This window comes from Ursus maritimus, unplaced genomic scaffold, assembly GCF_017311325.1.
Source record: "Ursus maritimus isolate PB19 unplaced genomic scaffold, ASM1731132v1 scaffold_37, whole genome shotgun sequence".
In the NCBI taxonomy this organism is placed as follows: Eukaryota; Metazoa; Chordata; class Mammalia; order Carnivora; family Ursidae; genus Ursus; species Ursus maritimus.
Window position 1 is genome coordinate 368,762 of NW_024426341.1, and position 12,147 is coordinate 380,908.

The window sequence follows — 12,147 nt, forward strand, 5'->3', positions numbered from 1 at the left end:
CTCTTGCTCTTCTCCTGACCACACTGGCTCCATTTTGAGTCCTAGGTATCCATTCTAAACAGGTGCCTTCCTCAAGGACTTTGCCCTGGCTCTTTCTCCTACAGGGCACACATGTCCACAGTGTTACCTGTACAGATTTCCCTAAGGTCTCTCCTCAAATGTCACCCTGTTTTAGGTCTTCCTGAACTCCCAGTAAAGATAACACCCTATCCACTTTCTTTTATGCCTGCTTATTCTCATCTCATTGTAATTATAACACTTCTACCATGTTACTAATGCCCACTTGTATTAAAATTAACCATGTTTTTCTAATTTTAGTCATCAAACCACCACATGGGACCAGGCAATGATACCCACATTTCAGGATTCCTTCTTCTGGGATTATCAGAGGACCCAGAAGTGCAGCTCCCCATATTTGGGCTTTTCCTCTCCATGTATCTAATCACTGTGTTTGGAAACCTGCTCATCATCCTGGCCATCAGCTCTGACTCCCACCTCCACACCTTCATGTACTTCTTCCTCACCAACCTGTCCTTTGTAGACATCTGTGTCACCTCTACCATCATCCCAAAGATGCTGGTGAATATACAGACACAGAGCAAAGTTATAACATATACAGGATGCATCGGCCAGATCTGCTTTTCCTTACTCTTTGCGGGCTGGGACGATTTTCTCCTGGCTGTGATGGCCTATGATCGCTTCATGGCCATCTGTCACCCCCTGCACTACACGGTCATCATGAACCCCCGGCTCTGTGGACTCCTGGCTCTGCTGTCCTGGATCATGAGTGTCCTGAATTCCTCATTACAGAGCTTAATGTTGTTGCAGCTTTCCTTCTGTTCAGAGGTGGAAATCCCCCACTTTTTCTGTGAACTCCATCAGATGATCCAACTTGTCTGCTCTGATACCTTTCTTAATAACACAGTGATATACATTTCAGTTATGGTCCTGGCTGGAGGTCCCCTTGCTGGGATCCTTTATTCATACTCTAAGATTATTTCCTCCATAATTAGAATCTCATCAGCTGAGGGCAAGTATAAAGCATTTTCCACCTGTGCGTCTCACCTCTTGGTTGTCTCCTTATTTTATTGTACAGTCCTGGGAGTATACCTGAGCTCTGCTGTTACCCAGAGCTCCTACGGAAGTACAATAGCCTCGGTGATGTACATGGTGGTCACGCCCATGCTGAACCCCTTCATCTACAGCCTCAGGAACAAAGACATAAAGGAGGCTCTGATAAGATTCTTCAGGAGGGCAACTATTAAAGGGACAATTGTCCTGGTGGTGAAGAAGTGCCTTGGTTGTAGGGCTCAAAGCCATGATTTTTGATCATTGTGAAATAGAATTTGCTCCTATGTATTTCCTGAAATATCCATTTCTTAGAATCCACCTTCTCTGTGCAATTTCAGAATACTCCATTTACTAAGTTTTCTGCTCTATCTGATGTACATACAGTTTTCCCCTTGGTCCATTTTCATGTGTTCCCACAATTTCTACCAACCTTGTAACAGAAATATTTGAAAACTTCCGTATCTTTTAATAGAACACCTTGATTTCTTAAAAATGACTTCTTTTCAAATGACACATATCATGCTAAGTAAAATTTCCCTAGAATTCCTGAAGGAATAACCATGAGTTGTATTACTCATATGGATAAAACCATACTTGGCACCTAACACCTTTTATATAATTTCATCATAGAGGAAAACATGAAATCACAGTTTTCACTTTGAATCTGTTGTCTTTCCTTTTCACTCCTTAATTGCTCTTCCCAATGACATAGACTTTATCATCATTTCCTTTAAGCCTAAGCCTATGGATAGTGATGGTATAGGCTAAGAATGCCTGCGACACTCACCTGGACCCAAGATACTTGTGACTCAGACCTGAGCCAATGTTATGGATGAAATGTTTCTTTTCATTATTATTGTTGTTGTTGATGATGTTGTAAAAATATAATTGACGTCATCTTGCATTAGTTTCAGGTGTAGAATGGAATGATTCAATATCTGTATGTATTGCAAAGTGAGCAGAATAAGTTCCATACACAGTTACAAAATTTCCTTCAGGATGACAATTGTCAAGATCCCCTCTGCTAGCTACTTTCAAACCTACGACACAGTTTCTTAGAGTCACCATGCTGGACATGACATCCCCATGACTTCCTCATTTTATAACTGGAAATTTGTACCTTTTCACACTTTTGCCCATTTCACCCACTCCTCATGCCCTAGCTCGGGCTCCTACTAATCTGTTCTGTTTACCCACAAGTTTGGTTTGGTTTTGTCTCGTTTTTAAGATTCCACCTATAACTGGGATCATACGGTATTTGTCCCTCTGCCTGATTTATTTCCTTGAGCACAGTGCCCTCAGGGTCTATCCATGTTGTCACAAATGCCAATATTTCATTCATTTTTATGGCTAAATTGTGTGTGTGTGTATATATATATATATATGTGTATATATATATATATATACACATATATATAATTTTACATAAATTTATATACTTATATAAATATTGTATAATATATTATTTATAAAATATATAAATATTTTATATAAATATTTTATGTATATAATATACCTATAATTTAATAGATGTGGCACAATTATTTTATTTTAATTCCAGTATAGTTAACATACAGTGTCACATTAGTTTCAGGCATACAATATAGTGATTCAACCTTCCATACATCACCCAGTGCAGCACACTTACTTTATCCTTTCATCCACTGATGAACATCTAGGTGGTTTCCACGTCTTGGCTATTGGAATTATGTTGCCATGAAATGGAAGTGTACATGTGTTTTTGAATTTCAGTTTTTGTTTTCTTCAGATAAATGCTCAGAAGTGGAATTGCTGGATTAGTATTTCTAATTTTAATTTTTCAAGGAAACTCCATACTGTTTGCCACAGTGGCTGCCCCAATTTACATCCCCACAAAGAGTGCACAAGGTTCCCTTTTCTCCACATCCCACCAACACTTGTTGTTTCTTGTCTTTTGGATACTGACCACTCCAAGAGGCATGAGGTGATATCTCACTGTGGTTCTGATTTGCATTTCCCTGGTGAGTAGCGATGTTGAGCATCTTTTCGTGAACCTGTTGGCCATCTGTGTGCCTTCATTGGAAAAATGTCTATTCAGACCCTCTGTCCATTGTTTAGTCATTGTTTATTTGTTTGTTGATATTAAATTGTATGAGTCCTTCATATATTTGGGATATTTACCACTTATCAGATATATAACTATCAAATATTCTTTGCCATTTAGGAGGTTGCTTTCTTATTTCATTGATGGATTCCTTTACCATGCAGAAGTTTTTAGTTTGAAGTAGACCCTGTTTTTTCTTTGCTTTTGTTCCCTTGCTTTTGGTGTCAAATCCTAAAAATCATTGCCAAGACCATCATGTTTTCTTGTAGGAGTTTTATGGCTCTGGGTCTTACATTCAGGTCTTTTATCCATTTTGAGTTCAAGCCCTATATTGGGAATAGAGACTACTATAAAAATAAATAAAAGGGGCATATGGGTGGCTCAGTCAGTTAAGGGTCAGACACTTGTTTTTGGCTCATGACATGATCTCAGGGCATGGATTCAAGCACCATGTCAGCTCCATGCTCAGTGGGGAGTCTGCTTAAGGATTCTCTCTCCCTCTCCCTCTGCCCTTCTCCTGGCTCACCCATGAGTGCACTCTCTCTGTCTCTTCCAATCAATAAATCAATCTTTAACAAAAAATAAATAAAGTAAGTAAGTCACATTTATATTTTAGCAATGGCAAAGTCAACTTTTCCATTCCATTTCAGCAATGGAGCAGAAGCTCCAAATTGACTTTATTCCTTTTTTCTTCCAGTTAAGGTTAGATTTTAACACAAAATGCCCTTACTCAGGAGGAGAGAAATGAATTAATTCAGAAACCAAAATTTGCTTTCCTCCAAAACAATAAATGTCTATATTACACACCTATTTCTGCTTTAACAAATTACCACACAAGAGGCATCAAAGAAACAAATTTATGCTGTTACTGTTTTGAGGGTCAGAAGCCTGAAATAAGACTCTGTGGGCTAAAATCAAGATGTCTGCAGTGCCTGGTTCCTGCCGGATGCTCCAGGAGAGTCTCTTTTCTTTCCTATTAACATTTCTAGTGAAAACAAGTGTTCTTTGGCTCATTGCTCTTTCTCCATCTTCAAAGCCAGAGACATGGCATCTTCCCATCTCTCTCTGATCCAAGTATCCTGCTTTCCTCTCCCACATTCAGAGGACCATAGAGATTACCCTAGTTCCACCTGCATAATCCTGGCCAACCTTAGATTAAGATCAGCTGCTTAGCAGCCTTATTCCATTTGCTACCTTAATCTCCCTCTTCCTATGAAAACTTAACATAATCAAAGCTTTTAGGTACTAGAATGTGGATGAGTTGAAGAGGCTCTTGTTCTGCCTACTAGAAAGACTTTTCCAAAAGTATTTTACTTGGTGCCACTCAAGGGTCCTTATATAAAAGAAACAAACACAGAATTTATCACAGCCCCTGGAATGACTGCATACACTAGTCAGTCAAAATTTTATGCAAACACAATTTTTTTTTGTCTTGCAAAAACCTACAACCACCTGCACCTTACTCTACACAGGTCCACAGCCTTGATATTCAAAGAGTGGTCCAGTGACCACGACCTGCAGCATCAACATTACTCAGGCACTTGTTAGAATCGTTGAATTCCTGGGCCCACCAGCACCTGCTAAAGCAGAATCTGCATTTAATCTAGAATCCTAGGTAATTTGCAGGCACTTTGAAGTTGGAGAAGTGCCGGTCTAGACTGTTTTCATACATTCTCAATCTATCTTTGAGGAAGGGTCATTATCTGTGTTGGGAGCTCTCCTGCTCAGTGGAGGGGTTCAGCAGCATCCCTCAGACATTGCCAGATGTGCCCAGGGGAAAAAGACCACCTCTGGTTGGGACCACTGGCACAGAGATTGAAACCTGGGAGCAACCTGACAGAATGCAAGCAAAGCCCATCCTTTTTCCAATGAAAACTTTGAGGAGATCATTAAATTCTTCAAGCCCCATGTCTCCATGGGGAATGGAGTTCATTCTACTACTTCCTCATAGAATGGACTTCTACAAAAATGAAATCAGCCAACACCTATATGGTGCTAAACTCGCATTATAGTGCAGAAAATATCTAAATATATCTGTTACAATTAACAATCATTTTATAAGGATATTTAAGTCATATCCTGAACTTGCAATAGAAGTGTGAAATTCTTAATTGTTTTGGCAAAACTGTCACAAAGCCAAGGAGTGAAGAGTCCAGGGTTTTATATTAAAGGAACAAACTTAGCATCTTTGTTGAAAGAGAGAAAAGAAACATTCTAGAGATATCAGGGGTTGTGTTACTACTACAATTCAGTGCTTTGAAGGACCAAGGGACCAAGTCAGGACCAATTCCTCAGTCTTAAACAGGAGAAAATGTTCACTCAGGAGTGAGATAAGGTGCTGGGAGTTTAGATCTCTGAAAGGCAGAAGAAGTCATATAAAAAGGGTAAAAAAAAATGACTTCACCTGCCTTGTCACCCAGCCTCCTAGGAACAGAAATTCAACAGGAAAAGTTTCCTTTCTGTCCACACTAGTGTCCCACAGGGAAATCATGTGCTTAAAGATGGGAGAAACAAGAGGGAAATGTGCCTAATGAGCAGACCGAACCAGCTGTAAATACTCCTCTGTTGCAGTCCCGCAGCACAGGCAACCTCAGACTGGACAAGACCCAGTCGTTTCTTGTGCAGTCCTAAGTGTGGATGGGTTTGACCCATTCCTGCTCTCTTGTCTGGGGACAGAACTTCATCCTCCATCATCTACCAACCACACAGGTATTTGGATGTCCATATAGAGACCTTCCTTGCAGAGACCCCATCATGATGAGTTTTACCACCCAGTAGGGACTGCAGGAGAAGGTCAAGAGAATGAAAGTTCAGAGCATTTACCTGAGTCACCTGAGGGCCAATACAGCCTAGCCCAGAGCTGAGAGTTTGCTGTGGCTGTTTGCTGACTTGATTAAGAGATTTATTGATTGTTTCATTTGTGTATTTATAATGTTAAAAATGGAAGTGAATACTGAACTCAGAAATGCAAGGTTCAGTGTTAACCATTAAATCATTTTAATCGGAACCCAGTCATTAGAGGGATGGGAAACATGTAATTAGAACATAAGTCCAAGGATCTTTGCAGTTAACCAGAGTAGAGAAGTCAAGTATTAGCTGTGGAGGGATATACAGTGAAAGTGAAATGAGGACTTGTCTTTTCTTGTCTAAGATGGGACATATTGGACTACATTTCTGTACTAAGGAGAAAAATCCAGATGAAAGAATTCTGGCAGGTACATCTATGCAAGAGCAGTCCATGAAACATACATATCACAGTACCTCCTCTTTCTTCAGTATTCAAATGAAAATTTTTATATAGATTATGTGGAAAAGACTATGCTAATGAGCTTCCTTTACAAGTACCTCATTACCTGTGAGCCTGAACACGGTCTGGCTTAGCTCGCCACCCACCTTCTCTGTTGAAAATTGTCTGTGGGAGTCTTGGTGTTTGCATAGTGGGGTCGGAGGGGTTTTATTCCTGTTTTTTATTGTGTTCTTTCAAGCAAAGATTTGCTGGTTATTTCACCAATTTAGCTACTTTCCATTTTGCTTTTTTATATATGTGTAGATGTATTTGTGCAGAATGTCTGAGTGTATATATTTTGGGTTTTAAAGTCCATGATTTAGTCATAGTATGTTCCATACACTGATTTTTTACTTTTTTGTTTGTCTGTTTGTTTGTTTGTTTTCCAAGAAGAATTGACCTGTCACCTTAGTATTCTTCATGTTCATACTTGTTTCCCAAACTCTGAAAGTGCATGTCCTTCTGCATACTTATTACTCACAAATCACCCTTTATAGATATATTCCAACTAGTGTTCACATCTTTGTATTCCTAATTGTTCCTTTTGTCTTTTCATTATTGGATCTCTTTCAAAATAGAAATGCCATCACTTGAAAGGGATTCTATTTTATGTTTGACCTAGAAAAAACGTTACCTTCCATAGACATGCTTGTCCCATATCTCTTATTGTGACATGAAATAAAACTTTAAATACCACTTTCTCTCCACATTAAAAGACTTTTTCATACTCTTTTATTCCCAAGTCTTTGGCAATCTAATGTAGATTTGGACTCATGTAGAGTTCATTTAATTATTACTCTTTTAAATGTCTTTGTTCAACAGTTGGTTTTGGACCTTCCTTCAGTTTCATTTCAGACTTCGTTTTGAGCCACTGTGCTTCACCTAAGTGCTGTTTCACTGCTCTCCTTTCTTTCAAAAGAATTCATTTCTTTTAAAACTATTCTATGTTATGCACACTTACACATTCACACCCTTTCAATTAGAATGTATAAAAAGACACCTTTGTGTGTCATAAGTATTCTTTATGTTCCGGGACAGCCTTTCTTTCGAGCTTCTCTCCGCAGTCCTTCTGACTCAGGAGTACCTTCTACATGTCCTTCTGGTCAACCAGTGTAATGCTGATTCATTATTTCAACACTCACATGATATTTCGTGGTGTGGCTGTGCCATTTACACTCTTGGTGGTCTTTCATATTTGTTTTTCATTAAATTACTACTATATCAATGCTACTAAATATTTTTAAACACTTAAAACTATGTTTCTCAAACAAAAGTGATTTGTCCCCCAGCAGACATTGAGTAATGTTTGAAGACATTTTGGGCTGTCACACTGGGGAGGGGTGCTGGAGGCCAGGGATGCTCTAAACATCCTAAAATGCACAGGACACATGCCATCACAGAGAAGGCTCTGCCTCCAAATGCCCATAGTGCAGATATTGAGAAACCGTGGGGTAAAAAAATCTGTACTTTAAAAAATATTTAAAAAGTAATCTCTACACCCACCATGGGGCTTGAACCTACAACCCCAAGCTCAAGAGTCCTATGTAATACAGACTGAGCCAGACAGGTACCCCAAAGAACATCTGTATTTTTAACATTTTTAACTGTCTTCAGAGCCTCCCCAAGATGCTGTGACACCTCACAATTCTGACAGCAAACGTAGAATGTACCCCTTTGTTAATTGTTCAAACGTTCCAATCCCAATCAATGTGACAACCCTGAGTGTTTTCTCAGGGGAATGGGTATGAAAGACATTTCTGTGGATTTTTTAAGCTATTAGTGAGCTTGAGCAATGATTCCTATATTTGATTACCATGTTAATTTATCTATTATTACTATGCGTCCACATATTATATGCCTAATTGTCTATATTTTCAGCATTTCAAATAATTGTTGTAAATCATAGTTTTTCTATTGACTTTTAGATAGATATATTTGGCCATAGTATAGTTTTAAATGTTTTAAAAATATATCTACCTTCTAATTCTGAGTTTCTTGCCTTAATTATAATGGTTTCCCTCCTGTGATTTTTATATGTAATTTCTAGATGCATATCTAAAATGAAATGGTTACTCCTAAACTAAGGTTTACTCCTTCTGGTTTTTGTGAGATGTGTGAGATAAGGAACCACTGCACTTCCTTTCCGTGGAAAGCTCTTTGTGCCAACTTCCATTCATCAATCCAATCTTTGCCAACTAAATCCAAATGCAGCTATGTCATATATTAAATGGCCATACATAATGAGACCTAATTCCTGATTCATTCAACATATACTAAAAGAGCACCTGTTATGTGCCTAAAATTTCTAAGAACTTTATGTGTAATACCCTTCTATTTCAAGGTTTGGAAGAATTTTAGTATTCATCCATGTTGATTTGATGGGATTATTGCTCCTATAGATCCTACCTCAGTTAGTTCTCAAAACTCCCTTCAATACTGTTGAATACAGACCTCTTCCATGAGGTCTCTGTTCAAATGTCAACTTCTTAGCTGAACCTCGATTCACAATGTAACTCCCCATCCACTCTCTCCCTTAAATAGCTTCTGTTTTTTCATAACTTCTGCCCCCATCTCATGATTATTTAATCTTTATATATGCTTCTATCCTATCACCATCATTGAATTGTAGGGATTATTGCTTTTCAGCACCCTCTACTTTATGACTAGATATTTCTGAAATATGGTTGACACTCTATACATTCCTAAAGTACATTAAATAATTTCTTATTCAAATTGTACAAAAACTGACCTTTTGGGGAACATCTGATGTGGTGCTGGAAATTCCTAATAAGAGAGGAAATAGAGATCCCATCAAGGGGCCCAGATCCAACCACAAAATATTGATATTACGTACCTTGACTGAACAATATAAATTTTATCATTTCTTCATTATGAGAAATGTCCATTTGTGGTAAAATTAGTCATGTTAGTATCCCCTTTACTGCTAGTCACCTCCACCACATGGAACCAGGAAATGATACAGGAATTTCAGAATTTCTTCTTCTAGGATTTTCAGAGGAACCAGAACTTCAGCCCCTCCTATTTGGGCTTTTCCTCTCCATGCACCTGATCACTGTGTTTGGAAACCTGCTCATCATCCTGGCCGTCAGCTCAGACTCCCACCTCCACACCCCCATGTACTTCTTCCTGGCCAACCTGTCCTTTGTAGACATCTGTTTCATCTCCACCACCGTCCCCAAGATGCTGTGGAACATCCAGGTTCAGAGCAAAGTCATAACCTATTCAGGCTGCATCACCCAGATGTATTTTTTCGTACTGTTTACAGGATTAGATGTCCTTCTCCTGACTGTGATGGCTTATGACCGCTTTGTGGCCATCTGTCACCCCCTGCACTACGCGGTCATCATGAAGCCCTGGCTCTGTGGACTGTTGGTTCTGCTGTCCTGGATCCTGAGTTTCTTGCATTCCTTGTTAGAAAGCTTAATGGTCTTGCAACTGTCCTTCTGTAGAAAGGTGGAAATTTCCCACTTCTGTGAACTCAGTCAGATGATCCAACTTGCCTGCTCTGACACTTTTCTTAGTAACATGGTGATGTATTTTTCAGCTATGCTGCTGGGGGGTGCTCCACTGGCTGGGGTCTTTTTTTCTTATTCTAAGATAGTTTCCTCCATACTTGGGATCTCATCAGCTCAGGGCAAGTATAAAGCATTTTCCACCTGCACATCACACTTGTCAGTTGTCTCCTTATTTTCCTGTACGAGCCTAGGAGTGTACCTTAGCTCTGCTGCTACCCAGAGCTCCCACGCAAGTGCTGTAGCCTCTGTGATGTACACAGTGGTCACACCCATGTTGAACCCCTTCATCTACAGCCTGAGAAACAAAGACATAAAGAGGGCTCTGATGAGATTCCCTGGGATGGCAGCTCTAAAAGGGTCAATAGTACTGGACTGAAGAAGTACCCATATTGGCAGGGCCTGAGGCCTTAGACAAAAGTTGTGAGATTGTGGAAGTAGAACTTGCTTTGCTAATTTATTTCCTATAATTCTGTCTTTTTGGTTTTGACCTCTCTGTTACAATGTATGTAACTCAACTTTATTAAGGTTTGTGATATCTCTGATACCCAAGAGATTTTCCCTTTGTCATTTCTGTACTGTCTCAATGTTATTCCTAACTTTGGATGTAAAATATTTGGAAATTCTCACCTATTTCAAAGGACTACATAGATCTGCTAAGAATAATTTCTTCTCAAATGAAATATATCTTGGTGAGTATTTTTCTTTTGTTTGATGAATACTGCTTCTATGGAAAATCTACTCTTGGCAACCACAGTTATTTATATGTTTATAACAGAGAAAAATCTGAGACCATGTGCTTCACTTTTGTGAATATCATTTCTTTGTGTATCACTACGTTCACTGCTGTGCCAGAGAATGCAGACTCTGATGTACTGGTGGTTCTAGCTGCTCATGGGGATTTTTCTACACATTAGGATCCTGTCGTTACACAGCTTGTGTCCACCATGCTTATCAGTCACTGGCAAAAAAAAAATGATAATAAAATATGTGTCTCCATGTGTAATCTACACAGAGAGACAAATGTGGAAAAAATAGATTGACATAATATGGCCTTAGAGTCAAACTTGCTTTAAGGATGATGAAGCAAAATATTAAATCATACACTTATTGGATGCAAAATATTTCTTTCTTAAGAACTTTACCTACCTATTGAATTATGGAATATCAGGGTCCATCTGTAAGGTGTATTTATTAACATGAAAGATGGGTGGCATGTTTAGGGTCTTATTAAATTACGTTCTGGTTTCTGGTTGAACATTTCCAGTGCTACATACAAATATGATTCCTTCCATTTCTCTAAACAAAATATCCCCCACTATTTGAAATTTTGCCCTAATCTCTAAAGGTGCAGCAAATGAACAATATCATTATCATCCATTATATATCATCCTCATAATAACAGAATGACTCACTAGCAAGCTTGGATTCCTGTCCAATATGTGATTCAGAGTCACAAGTTTTATGCATCATGCATGTCCTTCCTACCTTTCCATGTTACCTTGAAAGGGCCTCAGTGGACTCATTTTTAATACAGTTACATGAAATAAACTTGAAGAACACAGTAATCATGAATGCATCACCTTTTAGCAGTTCTCCAAAATAAACTTAAATATCAGAATGATCATGAATGTTGCTGCAAGCAAACCACCCTGAAGGCAAATGGCTTGTAATGTCTTTAGCATCAAATGGAATTGTATGGTAATGAGTGGTTCTAATCTCTGTTGATGTCTCAAAAGTCTTGAGTCACCTGTGTGTCAGCTGGGGGTGTGATGCTGATCTCGCCAGGGCATTCTAATATAATTGTGGTTTGGCTAGCTACCTGTGGCTGATCCAGAGTGGCCTTGGCTTGGACAGCTGGGCTCTGCTCCACATGTCCTCACTTCCTCTGGCAGACCACCTGGCTTAATTCACTTTTTGGAGGCAGAGATCCAAGACAAAGCAGCAGAAATGCACCAAGGCTCTAAGGTCAACTGTCACTCCCAGCATATCCTGCTGGCCACAGCACATAAAATACCCTAATCCAGCCCAGATCAATTGTGGAGGAAGAGTGTCCCCCACCCGATGGAAGGTGCTGCACACACTGTCAAAGACACGGCTACAGAGGAAGATGGGAATGTGGGACCATCTCTGCAAACAGTTTACCACTGGTGTAATTTCAATTTGAAAGTTTT

The 12,147-nt window shown here is 39.2% G+C and overlaps 2 protein-coding genes across 2 annotated transcripts; both read left to right on the forward strand.

Moving 5' to 3' along the window:
- Positions 1–204: 204 nt before the first annotated feature.
- Positions 205–1,329, forward strand: LOC103681593 (olfactory receptor 7A10-like). The gene has a single exon (XM_008711175.1). The coding sequence runs from the start codon at positions 334–336 to the stop codon at positions 1,327–1,329; it is 996 nt and encodes a 331-aa protein (XP_008709397.1). The 5' UTR covers positions 205–333.
- An 8,171-nt stretch (positions 1,330–9,500) lies between these two features.
- Positions 9,501–10,352, forward strand: LOC103681592 (olfactory receptor 7A17-like). The gene is made up of 2 exons (XM_040620920.1): positions 9,501–9,855; positions 10,138–10,352. The coding sequence occupies exons 1-2, from the start codon at positions 9,501–9,503 to the stop codon at positions 10,350–10,352; spliced, it is 570 nt and encodes a 189-aa protein (XP_040476854.1).
- Positions 10,353–12,147: the final 1,795 nt, after the last annotated feature.